The following is a 22453-nucleotide window of genomic DNA, read 5'->3' on the forward strand; positions in this document are numbered from 1 at the left end:
TCCTGTTTGTAGTAGGAATCTACTAAATCTTGATCATGGACATCTATGACCTCTCTAGTGCAGCTTATAAGAAAGCCAGGCGACGGTACTTGAAGACGACAAAGAATAGAAATGAAGACTTAGATGCAGAATGGACCCCATTCCGAGCAGCGGAGAAAAAATACAAAGCACGTTTTCCCCCTCCCGATCTTAGCCACGTCTTGGATTTAACATCAGTCACCTATGACGCTGAGACACTAGCCAGTGGTCGAGGTTTTTATTGCAACGGGGTTGAGATCAGACTTCTTGAGACCAATGAATCGATGTCTTCTGGCGTCGGTAAAGCATTCACAGTTCCCCGCGTCCCAGGTATGCAAGAGGAGATACCATGCAGGTGAAATCAATAACCTTTTACCAGGTCTTGTTATACTTCCATCGTTTGTTTCCCCGCAGGATCAACGTCGACTAGTGCGATGGGCTCTTCGTGACCATGCACGGCATCCTAACGAGACAAACCTCGACGCTCATTACATCCTGCCCGAGGAAGGATTATGGAATGCACATCTCAGTTCAGATCCACCTTTGGTCAGAACACGAGCATGTACTCCAGAGTTGTCAAACACAAAATCCGGAAACTCTGGACCAAGGCAATTGGTCTCTAATACACCGACTGATCCCGCCAATTTTCAATCGATGTTGCATTCACCAAAGCCTCTGCCCGCGCCGTCCCCGACTGTTTCACCAGCCTCACCCACTACACTTATCTCAAAGTTGCGCTGGGCAAATATCGGATGGTCATATCATTGGGGTAGTAAACAGTATGACTTCACCAAGGGCAAGGGTCATGTCGACAATGAAATCGGAGCCATATGCAAGCGGGCTGTCTCCAGTGTTGACTGGGAAGAAGTATTTGGTCAATCGGACGAGGAAGGATGGAGTGATGAACATTGGAGAAATTGGCATGAGACATATGGTATGAATTCTCAAGTTCTTGATCTCGCCTGACTAACCGCGAGAATCGTAGAACCTGATGCTGGCATCGTTAATTACTATCAAATCAAGGTATGGTTCATTCCCGAAAGAAACAAGAAGCGTGTCTTAATTGTTCCTCCAGGACACTCTCATGGCTCACGTAGATCGCTCAGAAGTCTGTGCTACATCACCTTTGGTTTCGATATCGTTAGTTATCAAAGCTTATCTTCGGTGATCAATAATTTTTTGATGTGGCGATTTCGCGACAGGCTGGGCAACGCCGCTATCTTCCTCATCGGTGGTCTCACCAGAGACGTGGAGCCAACGGTAATTCTTCTTCGCTCGGGTGATGTTGTGATAATGTCAGGACCTGCTTGTAGACGGGCCTATCACGGTTTGTCCGAGCCTGTCGTGTGCTTACATCAGATCTGATCCAAATCTGCCAGGCGTCCCCCGTATCTTGGAGGACACTCTACCCGAGCACTTCTCCCTAAAATTGGATGGCGAAGGACTCTCTAGTTGGACATCATATGAATTATACATGCGGACAACTCGGATTAATATCAATGTCCGACAGGTCTTTCCAAAGGGGTTCGATCCTGGCCTACAAGTGGAGAATTGATGATATTTTTAGCGTCCTTAAACCACTGCATAACTCAACTTGTTTAGTGTTCGTTAATTACCTATTGCTGATTATGGATAGGAACAGAGAAGGCCTTTCACTTTGACAGGCCACGAGGACGATGTATTCCGAAATTACTTTTAGATTATGGTTAAGCCGATTACAATTAGCTCTTAAATCGATCCTTGGATCTCTGTACTACCTCCAACATCTGACTATTGGGCCCAGCTATCCAGATTGCAACAAGCCTACACCAGGAAGGCGTGATATTCGCCATATCACGCAGGCTGGATACGAACCAAATGAAAAATTACCTTGTGCTCCAGCTTTCAAACAAAAGGCAAGTTCAATAACCATTCTGAGCACGAGATATTCACATGGATACTTACATGACAGTAGAAGTGCTGTAGCATGAAAAAGTAAGAATATCTGTGGGGGTGCCTCGGGTCCAACCATCAGACACATCAGTACTCCTCTTCGTACCTATCCATACTGGTGCAATGCCTCGTAAAAGCATTCCCGGGCGAAAGGGGCCGCCAAGCGCTTACCTCCTCGGCAACATCTGATTGAATGTGTCTTGGCGTCGCCGGCGCCGATGATCCGCTTTCAACCTCACCCTCCTCGTCATCAATAACTTCTTCCCCACCTAGAATATGTGCCAGAGCTGCCATGTCGATGCGTCCCGAACCCCGACTCACCTCCATTCTGGCGGTTTGAGGTCCACTATCTGCGTGGTGTGCGACTGTGTCATCTTCTTCTTGCCATTGGAGTCTGAATAGTGGCTTCAAGGCCTCTTGTTCCTCGCTATTTCGAAGAAGCTCTTCTAATTCATTCTCTACAAATAGTTCGTCATCACAGATGTGCTCCACAGACCCCCCACCTCGGCTAAGAGCCAGGAGCTGGAGACGAGAAAGAGAATGCTTCGAATCGTACGACGAAGTGCTGAGGAGATGCGTCGTAAATGGAACAGTTGGCGGTGTTAAGATAGATGAGGAAGTATCAGAATGCGTTGTCGAAGCGGCCGGGCCCTCGGATACGATAGGATTCGACAGAGTATGAGATTTTGCGGACAAAGGATTGAGCAGGAAATGGTATACATCCTCGATGCTCTGATCGTTTGTTTTTCGTTTCTTACGGGGCTGTTGACGACGAAGCTCAGGAAGCTCGCTGATTGAAGACGTCTCTGAGAAAAATGCCTCCTCGTCCTTCTTGCCGTCGTCGTCTGCCGGATCCGCCTCAATTATGATACTGGGCTTTCCAAGAGCGGACATTTTCCTCGTCCATATCTCTTCTTGAAATTGAATGACATCTATGATGCCCTTCGCAACAATAGAGCGCTTCGGAACTTTCGACCGGGCAGAAGCACCGCGACCCTTTCCCTTATATATGAATTGATCGAGCCAAGGGACTTCCCGGATCCATTCCTCGATTAAATCATAGGATGCTTTGTAACGCGATGTAACTACACCACGCGCAAAGCCAAAGCGCGACGCGAGCGCATTAGCCAGTTCACTCAGGTGTGGCAGGGGGCTGCGTGTTTCCGCTTCAAGTGCGAGAATGAGCATCGCACAAGCGACAGGAGGGGTGGGAGACTGTAGTACGGGTATAGCGCAAGCCTCTCGGCTAATGATACCCGATAGGGACGTAGCAATACGCAATACCGCATGAGACGACAATGGTGTGAGGATGGTAACGAGATCTGAAGGTAGATGAGAAGTGGCAGACTCAGGATGTAATAAGGACTGAAGATGAGACAGGAGGATGGGAAGATGGGCAACTGGGTCTGATGAGCTTAGGTCAAAATTCAGGAGAGATACCACGGCCACGAATGCGCGCGACAGAGACAACGGCGAGACATCAAGGAAAAAGGCAATGTCGCGGAGGGAGTCCGACTTGTGTGCCTCACGTAAGGCAATAGCCATGGATGCACCGGCAGCTAACTTTGCCTTGCGTCCCCACCTGTATTTGCCTTTTGTCATAGCTTGTGTGAAGATAGCTTCTGCACGTGGAGATAGACCGGGATTTTGCAACTTGGTCAGGACGGAAGTGATGAAAATGCTCATGGCGATCTGACATGGCGTGTGGTGAGTAAATAATTTACAAGAAAAGAAAAGAAGAAATAAACTTACAGCGTTCCCTCTGTCACGCGCTTCTTTGTGTTGCCCAGCGAGATTCCATCCCTGCTTGTAAATATTTTTGAGGGGAGCCGCCGAGGAGGAAAGCCACGAGCTAGGTTGAAACTGGCGCCCGGAAGAGTCATGGGATTCTGTATGAGAGGCAAGGACATACTGAGCAGAATTAGATAGTGTACCACATTTTATGCAGATGGATGAGCAGACGTCGTCGTCCCAGACAAAAGTTCCTCCACAGTCCGGGCAGGTCATGCATGTACTTTGACAAAAGTGAGTTAAGACCCCGAAAACCCAGTGCTTATTTCAGGAATAATGGTTCTTTGATTAGATCAACTCCTTCAACTCCACTGGATGAAACGTTTTGTTGGACATGTTCGTAAGGTTCAACGTTCAACCGCTCAAGACCCTCATAAACTCCTATTTCCCCTTTCAAACAGGTCCAGTTTAGGTCGCGTTGTTCTTGCTTGGCACTCGGATGTGATCAGGGTCCTCTGCCTGACTTACTAGGCTACATACAGTGTGAGTTTCTTATGCTTGTGGGGCACAAAATCCTCAACCAAGATTAGTCCCACCAGCGCCAATCTGATTCTTGTTTCGCTTAAATAGTGCGCTACCCTTTCTACTAGCTTCAACCTCGTTTACCATGTCTCCTCCTTCTACTGACTTCGAATCCAAAGGCTCGAGTCATGCCAAGCGCAGGCTTTCTAGCGTCGACGCTGCAGGCAAACCTGCTTTCCATGCCTACTCCTCCCTCACTGTATGTTTGATCGATCATTCCCTTAGTGCATCATGCTGATGCTGATGGCGTGTTATAAGCCTATGTGGGCAGGTATCGCTGGCGCTCTTGTAAATGGAGGACAAGGCTTTGAGATCGCGATTTCCATACATGACTCCGTCTACAACACCGATTTCGCATCGGCCATCGTGCCTTACACCTCCAACGATCCTACTAAGTCCGCATCTGACATTGCGAACCACGTTCTTCAGACCATCAAAAAGTTCTCTCAGGAGCACTTGTGCAAGTTCCTTGGCGCCGGTGTCACCCTTGGTCTCTTGAAAGAGGCGAGTATTCACTCTATCTCGTTTGTTATCGATGCTTACATATTCGTCCAGTGTCCCAATCTCTGCACTCATTTATGGCTTGAAGCTGATATTGTCCCGATTGTCTTTAATATCAAGCCATTCCACACTGATTCACTGACGCGCCCAAACATCAAGCATCGCATCTCCTCAACCACCGGTTCATATGTTCCCTCCGGTGCTGAGACCCCCACAGTCTATGTTGATCCTTCCCCACTTTTGGATCAGAACAACCTCCAGTCAGGTGTCGCTACGAAGCTTCCGATCCCGCGTACTCTTGATGAGCAAGCTGATTCTGCTGCCCGAAAATGTCTAATGTATTACGGCCCCAACAATAACCCTCGCCTCACCATCGGTCCCCGTAATCAAGTTACTGTCGATGCGGCCGGCAAGATCCATCTGATAGATGATCTTGACGTTTACAGGAAATCTGTTGGACCAGGTACTTGGAATGCCGTCAACAAACTCGCAGACGAATTGCGAGAGAAAAAAGTCAAGATCGGTTTCTTCTCTTCCACACCTCAAGGGGGTGAGTAACTTATCGTCAATTGACCTATATCGGATCATAATTTTGTGGCTTTTCCTGGCGCTTGTAGGTGGAGTAGCTTTGGTGCGTACTTTTCACGGGTCCCGGTATAGTTCTACTCACGCCCAAGATAGATGCGACATGCTCTCATCAGGTTCCTTACTGCCCTGGATGTTGACGCTGCATGGTACGTAACATTCCCCGCATCCCCATGATTCTATTTCTCCTGTACCTGGATACTGACGCTTGGCGACGACTGCTAGGTATGTGCCGAACCCATCGCCGAGCGTATTCCGTACTACGAAAAACAACCACAACATCCTGCAAGGTGTTGCTGCCCCAGACCTTCGCCTCACCCAGGAGGCGAAAGATCAATTTGATGCATGGATTCTTAAAAACGGACTTAGATGGACTGCGGAGGGCGGGCCCCTGGCCCCTGGCGGCGTTGACATTGCTTTCATTGGTGAGCTCTTGGTTCTCATCTCAGATATCAACTGCTCATCGTTGTACATTGCAGATGACCCCCAGATGCCTGGTCTTATTCCGCTCATAAAAAAAGTCAGACCCGAGCTACCCATCATCTATCGATCGCACATTGAGATCCGCAGCGATCTCGTGCATGTGAAAGGATCTCCTCAGGAAGAAGTCTGGAAATACCTCTGGAACAACATTCAACTAGCAGATCTCTTCATCAGTCATCCAGTCAGCAAGTTCGTCCCTAGCGATGTTCCTATCGAGAAGCTCGCATTACTGGGTGCCGCCACTGACTGGTAAGCCAAGTTCGAGTTCATTACTTCATCCGTTGACGTATTTGTTTGCAAGGCTCGATGGGTTGAACAAGCACCTCCACCCATGGGATAGCCAGTTCTACATGGGTGAATTCCGGAACCTCTGTGTGAAGGAGAAGATGAACGAGCTCCAATGGCCTCAGCGGGACTACGTCGTCCAAATTGCCCGCTTCGACCCAGCAAAGGGTATTCCAAATGTCATCGACTCGTATGCTCGCCTCCGCGTCATGCTCAAAGAGTCTGGAAGGGTTACCGAAGCGGAGGTGCCCCAGCTATTGATTTGTGGCCACGGTGCCGTCGATGACCCTGATGCCAGCATCATCTACGACCAAGTCATGAACCTCATCAGCTCGCCTGACTACAAGGTGTACCAGTCGGATATCATTGTGATGAGATTGCCCCCAAGTGACCAACGTGTGTAATCGTCGGTTCGAAGCTACCCAGGGACTAATTTTCATTTTGCACAGTTCTCGACGCTCTGATGGCTAACGCCAAGATTGCCCTTCAGCTTTCTCTTCGTGAGGGCTTTGAGGTCAAAGTTTCCGAAGCCTTGCATGCTGGTATACCTATCGTGGCTTCCCGCACTGGTGGTATTCCTCTTCAAATTGTGCATGGCAAGTCGGGCTACCTTACAGAAGCTGGCGATAACAATGAGGTTGCCAAATACCTCTTTAACTTGTACACTGACGAGAAGTTGTACTCGGAGATGAGTGAGTACGCACGTACACACGTCTCCGATGAAGTTGGCACTGTCGGAAACGCCGCCGCTTGGTTGTACCTCGCTGTCATGTACAATCGTGGTGTGAAGATCCAGCCTCATGGCGCTTGGCTCAACGACATGCTAAGAGAGGAGACTGGGGAGCCTTACGTTGAGGGCGAGCCTAGACTGCCTCGCGGTGGGCTGAACATCCAAGGTTAAGGACACTGGAATAAATTTGGATTACTCACTTGCTTTTACGAAATTGTGAATCATTTTGTACTTGTTTCTAGATGCTAGCTATTGTAGCTAGTAGATACTATGTATATCTCACAAACTGTAACATACCCTGTGTGTAGTTACTGCCGCAATTTGTTGAATTGTTATCGGTTGAACAATGTACAGAAAAGTACCAAGACGGTCGGTATTTGTAGTAGTAACTCCGAGTCGCCGACTCTGCTTAGCTCTGCTTTGTCTCTCGACAGATGCTGATTCTATAAATTTGGCGGATCTCGTTATTGTCTTTCTTTCTTATTCACGAACCTTTTGTTGGCCGCGGCCCCTTGATTATTTGAATAGCTTTAAGATGATGGAAGTCGACACTCACTCGCCATCCACAAGGATGACACGTTCCTTCAGCTATTCACTGAAGAGGCCCCGCTCTCCTGGGTCCCCAAGCCAAGAACGCCAGCCGGTGGGTAACATCAACTGCTCACGAGATAGACCAGCTTACAAGTGGTTTGCTATACGAACAGAAACGTTCATCACTTGCTTTACAGGATACGTATCTGAGTCGACGAGCATCCTCCATTGTTTTTTCTGCCAATCAAAGCTCGAACAACCGTCATCAACAAAGCCCAGATGATTGGGTGAGGCAAGCTAGCGACCTCTCTATTGGACGCCCAAGTAGTGTCGATCCTGTTCCTTCGCCAAGTGGCGATATACAGGATGAGAACATGGTAAGTGCCGTTCGAACTTCGTATTGCTCGTGGACGTGTTTCTTCAATTATCCGATTGCTAACTACATCCTAGGCACTCGACCCAGATGAACCTCCTAAGTCTTACTCATCGGTGCTTGTCTTTTCGCCACCACGGCTACTACAGCCATCTCGAGCACATTCTACAACCACGCAATTAAATGCATCACAATCGTGCATTAGTCCTCCCCAGCACCTATCTCAAATCATCGTGGGACCTGCAGGACAGCCATTAACACCAAGCATAACCATGGCACACCAACAACAGTCTTCCTCGGTATATGTGGAGCCCGGTATATCATCAGACGAATCGTCAAACCAGCAGGGACCGACTCAAAGCCACAACGTTTTTCAGACTACATTATCTGAAATGCCAATTCCACCATCACCTCCGATAAGCCAATCTGCAGGACCCAAGTTGACTTCGGGGAGAAAGCAGCGCTTTACGATGGGGCCACGTGCAGACTGCCTGAAGTGCAGAATGGGCGAAAAGGGGCACTGGATGCATTTCGACTAGATATTGGAGTAGTAACCTTGCTTAATTGTAGAACTATAATACTTTACAGGTGACGACTAACTTGTGCAGCCCACACTACCATTCAGGTTGTCTTGGTTCTGCTCTGAATTTAGGTACTTACAGGACCCGGACGAGGGAGTTGCTGAGGCTCAAGAATAATAATGTTTTGCTTTGTTTACCGAAGCCGTTGAAATTAAATATGTCACAACAACCTAATCTGTCACTTCAGTTTTTGATTTTGGAAATTTTGGAATGGAATCCCTGTACGACGATGGCCACTACTCTTTCCCTATTCTGGAATTTATCGTCAGCATCGAAAAAAGAACGTATCAGTGCAACAGTCAGGCTTGTTAATTCCCTTGAGCAGTTTCAGGAACAACACACTCCCAAGCCTGAGGTTTCGCCAGGCTCCGAGGATGATGAGGAAAACGTTGGTTCAACGGATGGCCTGGATGTCTTGAATGCGCATGATGTCGCGTACTCTATACGGCGGCTTATACGAGGGCTTGCAAGTCCTCGGGAAAGTAGTCGGCTCGGCTTCAGCGTTGCGCTCACCGAGGTATGAGTCTTCACTTTGGAGAGCTATATTGCGACTTCACATCTATTAGTTACTCTCTCGGCTGGACACTGTCACGTCTGCTCAAGTCATCTCAATCATCGTTGATGGATCAAAGATTCAGGGGTCTATAACTGGTCAAGAAGAACGCGATGTCCTATTTGCTCGCCTCTTTGGACTTGCTACTATCATTCACTCTGGGCTCCTTGTACGGCAGACCCCGCTGTCGACATCTCCTTCGTCTGCCACAAATTCGTCCAGTCTTGAAAGTTACAAGGAACTTGTCAATCATCTTCTCGTTCTCGCTGAGAAGAAGTCCTGGCTACGAGAATGTACTTGGTGGACCATCGGGCAGGCTATTGATGCTGTTATAAAGTCTTCCGTTTCTTGGAAAGAGGAAGCTCTAGCTTCTACGCTCGAAGTTGTGTATGAGCGTGAAAAGAACATCTGGACACCAGAAACGGTCGCCATGACGTTAAAATTACAACCTGCGATGCCCAAGCATGACTGGAAAAAAACTCTAGCACCGACATTCAAAGATTCGGCCATTTTGGCTTCCGCTAACTTTTCGTCCCTTGGGCGCATATTGAAGGTTTGAAGTTACATGTGTAACGCAAGATGAAAATATTGATATTTCGCGTCTGCTTAGGAAACTCCTGGCGATGATGAATGGCAACAGAGTAACACGGGGACATGGAAAGCTCAATTACATTATGTATGGAATATCATTTTCGACGGCTTTCTCCCTGAGAGCGAGCCAGAACGTCGCCGGAATGCATTGTTTCAAGAGTTCTTCCGAGTGGTCGTCGACGGTATGTATTCCATCACAGTTTCATGGATTTCAAATTGATGCCCTATGCAGAGACATTGTTCGGGGCGTCATCTTCTCCTGAACGGAAGTTCTGGGGATTCCTTGTCTTCAAAAAAGCTTTACGCCGTGTGGACGGTACCGATCTCCCTATGCTTTTTACCAAAAATTTCATGCGGTCTTGGATCAATCATCTTTCTCACAAAGACCGTCACCTTCACAAAATTTCTCTGGATGTGGTGCGCCAGTTCTCGGGTTTTCACTCATTCACACATGGCTGATTCTTCATTAGGTCAAAGATATCCAAGACTTTGTCCAGCAGAATCCCCAGCTTGGTTACACATTGATTCTGCAGTTAACTGGGATTCATGGGAGTCAACAGTTTGATAAACTGACCAAAACGAAGACCGTAGAATCAATATTGTCGAGGATGGACGGCGATGGTATTATGCAGTACATTCAAAGTCTACTTGAACAGATGGATGAATCTGACAAGTATGTGCAATTTAGTAGTCTCAGGCTTCTCATAACAAAACTACAGCGGCGTTGTTGCAGAAGAAGCCAAGAAAATTTGGATTGCAGACCAGTTCACGGCGCTCGTTCGCAACGGTGGCATCCCAAAACGTGAAGACTGGATTCAGCTCATTCTCAACTGGTTCGCTGTGCAAGGGTTATACTTGGTCAAGAGAAAGTCTGCTAAGGGGCTTCCTGCTGCGGTATGTATCGACTTTCCGACCTAAGAGACGATCGGAGTTGACACTGTTGCAGCTCCGTGTCACCCCCTCTAGTGTTCTTTCCGAGGATTTCCGGCGGATTTGTCGCGGTAAACTCCTTGGTTGCCTCGCTGATTTGACACCATCCACCGCATCGCAGAAAGGTCTGAGATGAGATTGGCAGTCACTAATGATTCTGACTCAGTGTGGTTAGGTGACATGCCAAAAGAAGGAACAGTTGACGACCAATTTTGGATATCGAAGGTTTTCACTGCAGTCAATCATCTAGACAAGGACAGCAAGCATGTCACGTCTTTATCGGAGCCAAGTCAGGAGGAGCAACTGCTACTTCAACAAGCTCATAAGACAATAGATCATCTTAGGCAGGTTCGTTGCTCCCAACTTACGTTTTATTATATTTATTTGCTTCAAATCAGGTTGATGATAAGATGAGAGAGGCAGCTAAAGGAGTGGAGCTTCTCCTGTCAGCCTCTCTGCTTCATCGTCGCTGCGCCAACTTAGACGATGATGAGCCTGATGCGGGGATACTCGAGGCGAGTGTTTCTTTCACATTGTGCAGAATTAATCTGATAGTTGTCATGATTCAGACTTGTATTGCTGCTGCCGCAACTATGTTTTCTACTGACAACAAGTCCAAAAATCGCAGGAAATCGCACACCATTTCACAACCAGACTCCGACTCTCCCAAACCGATAGACATGCTGGTTGATGTGCTCATAGGTTTTCTCGAGAAGTCCACGTCTTACCTCCGTGCGATGGCCAACAAGTCCTTCTCATGTATCGCTAGCGCAGCCACAGAAACTACAATAGATCTTATCGTTGCCGTCAGTGATAGTTGTTTACCTATCGATTGTACATCATTTGACTTTGTTTTGTGTACAGCAATTGGAGATCCGCAACCCAGCCGATCTGGCCGCTGATGAAGAAGACGAGACAGAGAGCGCAACAAGTGAAGAAGATGATGATGATGATGATGCTGAAGGTTCCGACGAAGACAACGAGTCTGATCTCGATGACAACGAAGCTGCTCTCGAACTGCGGATGAAAATTGAGGACGCACTCAAAGCAAACGGCGCCGAGGCTACCATCGGGGATACCGATGAGGAGTCTGAGGAAGAACTAGTAGACGACGAACAAATGATGGCCATTGATGAACACCTCGCGGAAGTCTTCCGTTCTAGATCTGGTGACAGCAAACAAAGTAAAAGTATGGTCAATCATCATCGACGATCGCATAAGCTTAGACTCCCACAGATGTCAATGCACAGCGAGAAGCTACTCATTTCAAGAATAGAGTCTTGGACTTGGTCGACATTTTTACGAGGAGGATGCCCCAGAGTCCTCATAACCTGCGTCTAGTGTTGCCGTTGATCGAACTTGCTACTAAGAGCGGCAATGATGAGCGCCAGCTATCTGACAAAGCTCGTGGCATCCTCAACAACAGGCTCGCAAAGCTCAAAGACCCACTCCAGGAAGTGGATCAAGATTACGCAAAGACTATACTGGATGAGCTGCATATCAGAGCTCGTAAGGCGCACTCATCGGATGCGCTCGCGACTCTCAGTCACTGCAGTCTCTTCATTTGCAGAGTATTAACGAACGTTGGCTGCGAGAAATCTGTGCTTCAGCTGTACAGGGAGTCGCTAGCAGACTTTATGACCCGCAAGGCTTCCTCGTTGAACATTACATTTTTCAAAGATTTCATCACTCGTTATCCGGCATTAGGGTGGCGTCTCCGTGATGACGTACTGGATACGTCTCCAAAAGCCATCAATGTCTATAGGAAATGCCAGGCCTTCCAGCTGCTCAACACAATCCTTACTCTGTCGACCTCGGCGGTGAGAGTCTTCTCCATTGTCACATTTAGAATAGACCGATGAACCTACTGCGATTATTAGGGTGACTCACAAGACGTCTTATCTTTCATTCTGCAACTCCAGACAAGTGTTCTTCACTTTATCGATTCAGCATGCAACGATCAAGTCTCTCTCTCGGCCGCACAAATCAAAGACCTTTTCAAATTAGTGATGCTTGGCGTTCGTCAGGCAAGCAAGGTCGACAACAGCAATCAAAACGTGTGGGACTCAGAGGCTTGGCGCACCCTGCATGGACGACTTGTCGCTTCGAAGCGGTTCGGTTCGTCGACAGCTATTCTCAAGCTGTGCTCTCAAGTGGAATCGGCCCTACAAGTCAAACACAGCAAACAACACAATTCGATAGCATCAAAAAGGAAAGCAGAGGAAGTAGAAGGTGAAGGTGTTCCGTCCGATGCTAAGCGGAAGAAAAAGAAAAGTGTCCCCACTAGTCAATCGTAAACTGCCGTACTGTAGTTCGGAGTTCTTCCAGTCTCATTGCATCTTGCGTTGAAAGCGCACGAGCAATGGCACCCATAAGTTTGCGTGTCCTGTAAAAGTGTCAAGCTGAAAGGAGGTGGATGACAAGCATATACCGACCTGGAGCGTCGTGTGCGCTGTTCAGTGACGATCTTGCAAAGTTCCGACCGTTCTGATGCAATACGAAGGATATCGTCCGGAAGGCCTGCAAGGCGCCCACACTCGACTCCAAACGACTCCAAAGCAATGCCAGGGGTAAGTTCATACAAAAATGTCACATCCCGAGTTCCGTTTACTCGGATGTCCGTTGTATAGTTCATGTGCAAATTTTGCACTTCCTCGGGAAATTTTCTTTCCAACTCTGTGGCTACTAGCGGATAATGTGTGATGAACAATGTCTTGCACTTCACGCGTTCCACTAGATGATGAAGAACAGCATCCGCAATGGCCATCTGCATGAATGCTGTCATACGAAAATCTTGAAATCAAAATTGTGAACCCACCCCATCAGCAGTGGATGTACCCCTTCCTAACTCGTCAAGAATTACTAAACTTTTGCGAGTCGCCCTTTGTAGGATGTCACTCGTCTGTGCCATCTCTACCATGAAAGTTGACCGTCCGCGAGCGAGTTCATCGGACGCTTCACGAACATCGAAGTCAGCGACAGTGAAAACCAGAAAAAAATCGACGCACCTCCCATCCTGCTAAAAACCCCGTCCAACAGGCCGAGCCTAACGGCTTTCGCAGGTACGTAGGATCCAATTTGGGCCATAATTGCGATGAGAGCGACCATGCGCACAGCAGAACTTTTTCCACCCATGTTAGGTCCCGTAATGACGCTGCTCCTGGGATAATCGCCTCCAATGCACAACGTGTTCGGAACGAAGGGATCCGTTCGTAATGCCTCAATCATTGGATGTCGTCCCTCCACTATTTCCAGGGAATCCTCTTCGATGAACTCTGGTCGAACGTACCCCTGTTGGTGGGCCACATGTGCCAGACTCAGTAGGCAATCCGCTATACTCAACTTATTGACCACATCTCGCATTATTGAGTAGTGGTCTGAAGCAATGGAACTGAGAAATGATGCAAAGGCCTTGTTAGCCTCCGCATTGAGAGCTTCTTTATACCGAGATAATTCATCGATGAGCCTCTTGGCCTCAGGGGTATGATAACGTCTGAAATACTTGGTTCTGTTGGTCGTAAGTGTAGAACGTCTCGTCCATCAAGATACTTACGCAGACATCACTACCCAATTAGTGGGCACTGTTCGATCTTCCAACTTCTTGATTTCGACCAAGTACTGTATTAAACACTCAGCATAATGTGTATTCTAGACATATTGACGCACCTCAATGCCTGCGACAGTCGTCCACGCGAGGGATGGTTTTCGGAGAAGTTTACGAACTGAACATGCAAGTCAGTCAACGTCCTCACTTGTAGATGAAACTTGTTACTGGACTTCAACTCCTCATCGAGTTCCGACTTGACGGTTTCAATTAGCTTTAAATCTAGAGATCAGCAGCATGAAAGAGAGGATCAGGAACATACAGACCAACTTGTATTCGTCCAAGGCAGGAAATTGCTCCGGATCTGTCCACAATTCATCTTTCCTGCCACTGTTGGCTTTCTTGATGTCAATTGCGGCCAATAAAGCTTTTATCGGTGCTTTCAATTTCGGGAGGGAAGAAAAGATATCATTCAAGAGCTTTGAATCAAACTCCTCTGAGTGTTCCGGGAATGCATTGGCAACGGTTTCGAAAGCTGAAAGAAACGATGCAAGTTCTTGACATGTGCACTGAAGCACGATTATAATAAATATGTCTGAAATATGAATCTCCTACCTTCCCGTACTGGATACGGCACAGGCCCTTAGCAAGGTCGGGGAGTCTTTTCAAGATACGGCAAAGTTCCACTAGTTGTGGTAACTTGCTGGACTTGATTTCCTCCACAGCATCTATTCTCTGGTTCAGGATCCTGATCAAATAACGGTAAACGTTGCAATTGCAATGTCCCGGGAAGTACGTACAACTTGTTTGTCAACGGCTTGCCAATCCAATTCTTTAAGAGCCGCGCCCCAAACTTCGTAGATGTGTGATCCAAAATCGACATCAATGTACCATGCGTAGTGAAGTCAGTCTGGTTTTGGTATATTTCACTACGGTTATACATCAGGGACGTTGTTATGGAATAATATTGATGAATACTGACAGGTTAGTCATGGTATTGCCGTTGAGAAGCATATGACTCCTCTCGGTGAATTTTGTGAAAAACTTCACGCTTAAAAGCCCGTCTGCGATGCTGAATGTTGAGAGATATTTAATGGAGTGGGCTAAAGATATGGCAACTAATTGCGGAAGACCAGCAACAAGAGCCAGAAGTTTGTCTGCAATGACCTCATGAACGTCCACAGGACGTAACTGTAACATTACATCTGACCTGGGTTAAGTTCTTCGGTGCTGGTAGTAGCTTTGGTTGTGTAAAAGTTTGTGATAAAATCGAAAGCTTCTGAGCCGCTTAGTGCAGAGTTGAAATACTCCGTCCTCATTCGTTGGTCGTGAGAAGCACTGGAGATCACAAAAAATGTCGTCAGCACAAATTCTCCATCCGAAAAATAAGACAGCGCTCACTTTGCAAAATGTGCCAAAACCTTTTGGGTCATCTTGGTAAGACCTTCGGCGGGAACTAGCAATTCTGCAGGCCTTGTGTGGACAAGTCTTGTCTAAATAGCAATGCGACAACGTTTCAATCGTAATTATGTTAGACCTACCTCGAGCTCGGCGCGCATGATGGTGTCTGGGTGTTTTGTTTGCGAGTAATTCCGGGTAGTTAATCGATTGTGCATACCATGAAATTCATCCCAAATAACGTCACCGGTACTTGGCGTGATCGCAATCATACCAATAGTGATTTCTCCTTCAGCAGAATCGAGTTTATGACTCTCTACAAGACACAATAGGGGTGGTGCAGAGTATTTATCGAGGTCGTCGACAGAACCGACCTCATCAACATAACTACATCAAAGTAAGTTGATCGATTCAGTATGCAATAAGGTCTATTCTTACGTTGCCGCTGTATACAACTGAGTAAGTTTGCGCTCGAAAAGTGTGTTCTTGTTCTCGCTCGCTTTTTTGAGGGCGGCTGTTTCTGTTTGCTCGATGATACCAACCTTGTGACCTTTGGAGAGGAGCCTGACTCAGAATAAAATAAATTCCAGGTGATAACTAGGGTTAAGGCTTACTTCTTCATATGTACCTCTTTTCTATGAACGGGAATGGAGGCAGTGAGAAGGTTCCGCTTCGTATAAGCAACAATGCCGAGCTCTCCGCTGGCAATCTATGGTGGCTGTGTTTCGTAACACGCGAAGATTCCACTCTACTGAGTTCACTTACTTTCGCGCTTTCCTCGTGAAAATAAAACTTGTAGCCCTTCTCAATCATTAGGATCGTCCCAGGATGTTCTTTGATGAACGATAAGGCCTAAATCGATGAATTAATTAAATCAGTAAGAAAGTTAATGTCATTCTTCACGGCATACCTGAGCTTCGTAGGGCGTGTAAGTCTCACCACTAGGCCCGACCTTTGCGGCCGCTTTCGTCTTCCTAACCACAGGCTTCTCGCGTGATTTCCTGCCGCCTTTGGTAGGTAAGGAGAACATTGCTCGGAGTTGGGTGAACGCAGGATCTGAGTCATTTCCATCCTGAGAACTATCACCGTCCACGCTCGAGTTCTCTCTGTCTTCAGGGTGTCCTGACCGTGGGCATGTTCCGAGTAGAATACGTTCCAAGTCTACTCGTGAGCGCGATTTATGAGCTTGTATGCTCGTGGAACGAGAATGCTCCCTTCTTGAGGAGGCATCAAAACGCCATTGACTTGTAGGGGACTCAGGATGCTTCGACTTCAGTTTCTTTATAGGGGGCTGCTTTTCGACGCCCGAGTCACTGCCAGAATCATCTATAGTCAAGTCTATGGGAGAGTGCGAGGAAACGAGTGCACGCTTCTTCGTCGCAGAGCTCTGGACGAAAAATGAAGAGATCTGTGGTTGGTTTCGTCTACTGGCAGGCTGCCCTTGCGGCATCCTGATCGCGTTAAAGAATGCAGACTTGCTGAGAGTACGGTCGCGTCACAGCGGAGTGTATTACGTCACGTGTTTGTGATTTAACTTAGTCTTTTGTCACAATCATGTAGGTATGACGGGTCACGGAGAGTACAAACGGCGTGTTCTTGTGATCGATGCTGGGCCCGGATCACCTTGAAATCTACACACAGGTACTGCTAGTTACTCTTACTTATTTCCAAACAGTTTACAATCGTTTGCTTTGATTGCTTCATTGTTCGCACTGAGCCTAGCGAGGTACTTAGTCACTGAGCTTACATGAGCGTAGAGGGCCAAATATATTATTCAACTTGAACAGAGCAACTGGTTTCAAGGTTCAATTCGTAAATTTCTCGTCGGTCATACCATGTACTGCAGGCTACTTTCACGGTCAACAGCTCGTGTAAGGTTCTTGTGTAACCCGAGCGTACACTCTTTCTCTAGGTCATTCGCTACTGCTTCGTTACCCCCCGATGGCACGGTGGTGTCGGAGACAAATCGTGAGCATTGCAAGACTGGCTGTCGTGATGCATCTGTTTATGCATTTTTAGGTGCTGAGGCTACCCTGAAACGTTTTTGGGAGACAGTAGGAATCTCAAAGAGAGATGACGGACTCGCTGTGACGCTTGACATGCGAGCATTGAAAACACCTTCTGGCAATACCCTGCTGTTACCCGGAAACAAGCGTTTAGTTGCAACACTTATTGCAAACGAATGGGAAAACCAGGAAATTTTGCTGAAACCTCATGCTCTTCCCATGGTATGAGTGCTCAGCGATGATATAATCCCTGTCATTGACTAGCACAGACTTCCATAGCCTCACGGGCCATCGATGCCTTCCAGGATGAAAAAACATGCTCAGAAGTGCGAGAATCTCTTCTCGATTACTTGGATACTGATACAATATGGTGCGTGTTTATTTTCACAAGACCGACCAATCTGATCATGACTCCATAGTTTTCATCACGACGACCCACCTCCGTTGGTAGAACTCCAGCACAAGCACTGGGATCCATTGATCGAGTGGGCGACATCTACGTTCAACATCGACATACAAGTCTTCACCTCAATTTTGTTCCATTCACAATCGGCAGAAACACGAGCTAAGTTTGACACCGTCTTGACTGAGATGGATCCCTGGGAGTTGGCTGGTGAGTGCCATGAAATTATCATTGAAGCTAAGGGGACCACATTGACCATTCTAGCCATGGAACGCGTGACATATACGACGAAATCTTTTTTGATTGCGCTTGCCCTCGTGAAGAGGCATATCACTGTTGAAGAAGCAGCTGTGGCTGCACAAGTTGAAGTCTCGAGTCAGATTCAAAGATGGGGAGAGGTCGAAGACTGTGAGTTTAGCATCGCTATCCTGAGGAGGCGTTCCGAATTCTGCAATTGCCTCCCCAACATGTACTTGAGCGGTACTGATTATAGATCGTTTTACAGCTCACGATGTCGATTTCCACGACATACGCAGACACTTGGGGAGTGCTGCTTGTTTGCTCACGAATAGTTCTTAGATAATGGAAATAAATATCCATCTCCTATCTAATTGATCATCGTTTCAGGAGTATCCATATATCCAAACGTTCGTGCTTTTCGCGCGGAAAGCTATGCTGTCCAATTTAATGCTCCCCCTCTCGCACTTTGGCTGGCTCCGTGACAACCTCATGACGTGTCCAGACGCCTGTCTTGAGCTCTCCTTGTACTTTCTCAAAATATCGATCTCATCGCCGCGAGAACGTGAATTTTTTGCCGAGCCGTGCCGCCTATCATTGCTAAGTTAGAGGTCTGTAGGCAGTTCACTTACGCGGTTCGAGTGCTAAATGTTCTCACTGTCCTACGAGAGACCTCCGGACAGATGATAATAAATTCCTGTGTTGTGTGAAATTTAGATACTTATCCGCCGATGCCGCTTACAGTTTACAGAGTTATTCTACTGCGTGAGCACTAAATTTATTGACCGTCGGCCTTGAAGACACGACGTTTTAGATGACTATTATTCGTTCGCAAGGTTCCTGGACCCTTGCTCGGTGGACCACGCCAACAGCAACCTGATAAACAAGAGCGAGGTGAGGTATTTTCTCAGCAAGCTTTCTACTGATTGAAGGCCTACATACTAACCCCCCTTCTTCAAACTATGTAGGTCACGATTGGCAAATTCTTGATTGGACGCTGGGAGAATCTTAATCTACAGTGAGACTAAGGCACCCCGGACTCACTATCAAGAAAATCGATCAAAAGCTTATTGATCGATCATGATCTGATCGGGACGAGATCAATACCCCCGACCGAGTTTGCACCACCGTTCAGCACGCAAAGGCTGTGTGATATGTGGCACTTTTTTCCTTGTGACCGTGCTCGTGATTAAGGCTTGTGCCTTGAGTGGTGGGATGTAGTAAGTCGAAAATTTACATGAATGCTTACATGACACGCGGACAACGATAACGCAGGTCTTGGATCCGTGCTGTCCCCCATTATTCATGAACAATAATATCCTGCATTGCCTTCTCGGCATTTCCCATATCTTATCAAACACAGGCTCGGCCAAGTATCGGATCGAGTCGTTCAAAGCACAGCGTGAACTGAAAAATATCATGTGCCCCGATGATGACAAATGACATCAAGGCTCAGCTTGGACGGGACTCCCTGGTCCAGTCCGGTGGAGCGTTCCAACTAGCGCGAGGATACGGGACCGAGATCCAACCGGGAGCTCCTCCGAGTCAGTAGTAGGGCGACGATCGTGCTTGTCGGAGTTCCAACTAGCAATGCTTCCTAAACCTCTCGACAGTCCATATACCTCGTGCTATTGCGAGGAAAACATATATTTCCTTGTGCATCGATTTCTGGAACAAGCACAGGTAAAAGCTACATGGGACATTTTTGCTGTCATCGTATCGAATGCGACCAAGACGGTAAACTGTGTACAGCCGAATACGTGAACCTTATGTCACAGAAAGTTTAGGTTGCCCTTTGGAGTCAACTCAAGGCGCCTGCTGCAAATACAGCAGTAATTTGGGATTATCACGCCGTCTTGGTTCTGCGCAGCCGGTTAGAATCTCATCGTGGGTTGCTCAACACGACGCTAAGCATCGAAGAGGAAACTTGGATCTACGATTTCGATTCTATCTTGGAGATGCCTAGTCGTTGGGAAGGTATGCAGATATATAATGTACGGGCGTCATGACAATTTAATCCCGGATCTTGTCAAGAGTATGTTGAGAAGACCTTCCCACCAGATTCAGACATACCACCACAGTATCGTAGGTATGTCTGCCCCCGTTTTGCTCGGTATCGAATTTCTAACATCATTTATTAGTCTTTTCAGGGTTATATCTGGAGAAGAATACCTGCGTTCTTTTGCATCGGACCGATCTCATATGGTGGGTAAAAAGAATCTTTACTTTGCGTGCGACCTGTAATGATGGACTCTTCTCAATTTCAGTTATCTCCCGCGGCCGACTCATCGAATCAGTATATTTCTCCGCCACCCCTTTACCCTATTGTTTGTGGACCCCTAGCTGCTGCACACGGTTTCACCAACAACCTCATGACTCATTTTGTTTCGATGGAGTCATCTAAAGGATACGGGACAGTGATGGATCGAGAGACGTTCGTTAGCTGGTGTTCACAAGCATAGTAATAGTCATAGACTCATGGTGTAATTACCGTGACATGTGACGTGCAGCGTGACTTGGTTCTTCGCTGGTACCAACTTGCACAGTGCACACGCAAGTAGTAACCTTTACTCACTTATTGTTCTCTTTCGTTTTCTTCATTGCGATGAATGCAGCATCATCGACGTCCATAGTAACTAATGACCTTTCGAGTAACGGGCTCACACCTCCTACCGGACAGTCAGAATGCTCATTCAATGGTAGTCACCGTGAGCCGACGAATTTTACTGGGGCTCAGAATGGTTTCTCGCAGTGAGTCGGCTGATTTGATGTCTGTTCCTTGCGTGCGACTTTCTGACATTTGGGTTCGCCACTCGAACGCGTGGTAATTGTGAAATTACCCAACCTACGCAGTCCTCCGTACCAAATGCACAACGAGGAGATTGTACATCACTTGTATCATGCGGGATTTCAGACTGGCGTATGTACATGATTTTTCTAGGAGACGCAACCTAATCTTCACCTTTCCAGAATTATGCCGATACCATACTGGTAGGCGAATTTTCATCACATCATATTATCGTACCTAATACATATTTTTTATTTAGCATGTGCATCAAAATACTTACCGCCTTCACGCCATCGTTCTTTCAAAATCGCCATTGCTAGCGCATCTTATGTCAACCTCACCTCAGTCCGGAGCTCAGCGTGTGATATATGTACAGCTTGAACATGATCCAGAGGTTACCCAAGAAGTACGTGTGCCATTTTACTTATTACTCCGTTCATTTCCGGCCACCGAACGCGGGGGAGAGATACGAAGGTCATATTTGACTCAAATATTATTTTCTTATCGTGTACAACCACCGTCCTCGGAGCCCGTGCTGGGCGGAATTTGTCATCTAGAAACTACAGGAGCTGACAGAATTATTATTACCCCTGCAGGGCTTTGCCATAGGTATGCACAATCGTGTCCTTGATCATGTCTTTACTTGGTGTTCATTTCCGGGGGCATTTCTAGCGCTAGGATATCTATATTCATCGGTTTCGCTAAGTCTCATTCGGCCCGACAATGCACGAGGAGTACTCGCAGCTGGTTGTCTTCTTGGAGGCATGGATGAGTTATGCGGTTATGCGTATGATGCATGCAGACAATCGATCACCGTGGAGACAATCAATGAATGGCTCGAGTTCATTGACACGATCCCTTCATCACCAGATGGATCTCTCACCCCTGAACTATCGCTTGCGTCTGTCTTTGGTCATTTTGCCCAAAGATTGAGAGATGATGTTTTTCACTTCCTCGTGGTGACACTCCCAAACGTCCTGGAAATTAATTCATCCGAGTCCGACCCATCACAGGGCCACACTAGTCGTGACACACTGTTGCGTGTATTTTCCCTTGTGCCCTTCGACATGTTTAAATTGGCGGTCGAATCACGCGCGTTTGAAATTGGTAAATGCTGCTATCGGTCATTAACATTGTACCGAACATTTATCTTTATATTCACAGGATCTGATCAAACCCGTTTTAAGTTTGCGAAGGATGTAATAGAGATGAGGAAGAAAGGGATCGCACGAGGGCACGGAGCAGAAGAAACGGTTGTTTTAGCATTCGGCGGAGGGCATCCTGGTGGAAGCGCCGTTCACGTCACTCGAAAAATACGAAAGCGGCCCCTATGGAAGGTCAACTCATGAAGCCGAATCTTGTTGGAAAGTCGTATTACGTGACTTTTACTCCTGCAATCCCAGTTGACCTATTTTTTGCCCGTTGACTATCGCCAGATTACTACTCGCGCAGCAATGCTCAGCGTTACTTTCCAGTGAAACCCTACAAATAGCCAGGTTCAATATACGATGTCGATCGTGTATACCTGATAGGCAATTTGCTTGGCAGTGTGGTTAATATTAGCCTTTTAGCTGCGCAGAACGCTCCGGAACTTGTGAAGTATTACTTACCTTTTACAGGTTCCGACACTTGTTCGATGAGCCTATCGATTGAATGAACATGAACTGGTTC

At 47.1% G+C, this 22453-nt stretch overlaps 9 protein-coding genes across 9 annotated transcripts; 7 read left to right on the forward strand and 2 right to left on the reverse strand.

Moving 5' to 3' along the window:
* Nucleotides 1-28: 28 nt before the first annotated feature.
* F5891DRAFT_1007616 (uncharacterized protein) lies at nucleotides 29-1731 on the forward strand. Its single transcript, XM_041360488.1, has 6 exons — nucleotides 29-348; nucleotides 398-952; nucleotides 1004-1041; nucleotides 1094-1158; nucleotides 1221-1345; nucleotides 1398-1731. The coding sequence occupies exons 1-6, from the start codon at nucleotides 36-38 to the stop codon at nucleotides 1571-1573; spliced, it is 1272 nt and encodes a 423-aa protein (XP_041231573.1). The 5' UTR covers nucleotides 29-35; the 3' UTR covers nucleotides 1574-1731.
* F5891DRAFT_1007617 (uncharacterized protein) lies at nucleotides 1732-4069 on the reverse strand. The gene is made up of 2 exons (XM_041360489.1): nucleotides 3703-4069; nucleotides 1732-3642 (listed from the first exon to the last, which is right to left on the reverse strand). Exons 1-2 carry the CDS (start codon nucleotides 3955-3957, stop codon nucleotides 2038-2040), a joined length of 1860 nt encoding a protein of 619 aa, XP_041231574.1. The 5' UTR covers nucleotides 3958-4069; the 3' UTR covers nucleotides 1732-2037.
* On the forward strand, nucleotides 4048-7244 carry F5891DRAFT_1007620 (glycosyltransferase family 4 protein). Its single transcript, XM_041360490.1, has 11 exons — nucleotides 4048-4077; nucleotides 4143-4224; nucleotides 4272-4462; nucleotides 4522-4767; nucleotides 4819-5314; nucleotides 5382-5395; nucleotides 5446-5498; nucleotides 5575-5774; nucleotides 5829-6081; nucleotides 6134-6513; nucleotides 6567-7244. Exons 3-11 carry the CDS (start codon nucleotides 4349-4351, stop codon nucleotides 7016-7018), a joined length of 2208 nt encoding a protein of 735 aa, XP_041231575.1. The 5' UTR covers nucleotides 4048-4077; nucleotides 4143-4224; nucleotides 4272-4348; the 3' UTR covers nucleotides 7019-7244.
* Nucleotides 7245-8496, forward strand: F5891DRAFT_1275032 (uncharacterized protein). Its single transcript, XM_041370192.1, has 3 exons — nucleotides 7245-7490; nucleotides 7552-7755; nucleotides 7829-8496. Exons 1-3 carry the CDS (start codon nucleotides 7383-7385, stop codon nucleotides 8288-8290), a joined length of 774 nt encoding a protein of 257 aa, XP_041231576.1. The 5' UTR covers nucleotides 7245-7382; the 3' UTR covers nucleotides 8291-8496.
* Nucleotides 8497-8561: 65 nt separating this feature from the next.
* On the forward strand, nucleotides 8562-12577 carry F5891DRAFT_901969 (DNA polymerase phi-domain-containing protein; the record flags this gene model as incomplete). Its single annotated transcript, XM_041373479.1, has 13 exons — nucleotides 8562-8849; nucleotides 8899-9438; nucleotides 9496-9658; nucleotides 9709-9893; nucleotides 9947-10149; nucleotides 10196-10370; nucleotides 10423-10531; nucleotides 10582-10754; nucleotides 10805-10927; nucleotides 10976-11212; nucleotides 11271-11595; nucleotides 11643-12226; nucleotides 12287-12577. Coding segments are annotated over 13 exons (3396 nt in total), but the record flags the coding sequence as incomplete, so codon positions are not given.
* Nucleotides 12578-12693: 116 nt separating this feature from the next.
* On the reverse strand, nucleotides 12694-16798 carry F5891DRAFT_942748 (muts domain V-domain-containing protein; the record flags this gene model as incomplete). The annotated part of the gene is made up of 18 exons (XM_041374441.1): nucleotides 12694-13173; nucleotides 13225-13361; nucleotides 13415-13914; nucleotides 13960-14024; nucleotides 14073-14128; nucleotides 14179-14224; nucleotides 14277-14519; nucleotides 14566-14698; nucleotides 14751-14879; nucleotides 14933-15107; nucleotides 15161-15288; nucleotides 15352-15443; nucleotides 15492-15517; nucleotides 15569-15735; nucleotides 15787-15912; nucleotides 15963-16057; nucleotides 16114-16200; nucleotides 16259-16798. The coding sequence occupies 18 exons, from the start codon at nucleotides 16796-16798 to the stop codon at nucleotides 12694-12696; spliced, it is 3225 nt and encodes a 1074-aa protein (XP_041231578.1).
* A 385-nt stretch (nucleotides 16799-17183) lies between these two features.
* Nucleotides 17184-18472, forward strand: F5891DRAFT_1170249 (uncharacterized protein; the record flags this gene model as incomplete). Its single annotated transcript, XM_041365504.1, has 6 exons — nucleotides 17184-17224; nucleotides 17261-17316; nucleotides 17368-17576; nucleotides 17624-17724; nucleotides 17774-18165; nucleotides 18263-18472. The coding sequence occupies 6 exons, from the start codon at nucleotides 17184-17186 to the stop codon at nucleotides 18334-18336; spliced, it is 873 nt and encodes a 290-aa protein (XP_041231579.1). The 3' UTR covers nucleotides 18337-18472.
* A 1023-nt stretch (nucleotides 18473-19495) lies between these two features.
* Nucleotides 19496-20587, forward strand: F5891DRAFT_636655 (N-terminal glutamine amidase-domain-containing protein). The gene is made up of 5 exons (XM_041372596.1): nucleotides 19496-19731; nucleotides 19782-19971; nucleotides 20029-20083; nucleotides 20136-20199; nucleotides 20262-20587. Exons 1-5 carry the CDS (start codon nucleotides 19585-19587, stop codon nucleotides 20454-20456), a joined length of 651 nt encoding a protein of 216 aa, XP_041231580.1. The 5' UTR covers nucleotides 19496-19584; the 3' UTR covers nucleotides 20457-20587.
* F5891DRAFT_636554 (uncharacterized protein) lies at nucleotides 20582-22291 on the forward strand. The gene is made up of 8 exons (XM_041372595.1): nucleotides 20582-20645; nucleotides 20698-20745; nucleotides 20848-20914; nucleotides 20965-20985; nucleotides 21042-21188; nucleotides 21379-21391; nucleotides 21455-21889; nucleotides 21947-22291. The coding sequence occupies exons 3-8, from the start codon at nucleotides 20861-20863 to the stop codon at nucleotides 22129-22131; spliced, it is 855 nt and encodes a 284-aa protein (XP_041231581.1). The 5' UTR covers nucleotides 20582-20645; nucleotides 20698-20745; nucleotides 20848-20860; the 3' UTR covers nucleotides 22132-22291.
* Nucleotides 22292-22453: the final 162 nt, after the last annotated feature.

The sequence above is a fragment of the Suillus fuscotomentosus genome (genome assembly GCF_016647785.1).
Source record: "Suillus fuscotomentosus strain FC203 chromosome Unknown F5891scaffold_6, whole genome shotgun sequence".
NCBI classification, from domain to species: domain Eukaryota; kingdom Fungi; phylum Basidiomycota; class Agaricomycetes; order Boletales; family Suillaceae; genus Suillus; species Suillus fuscotomentosus.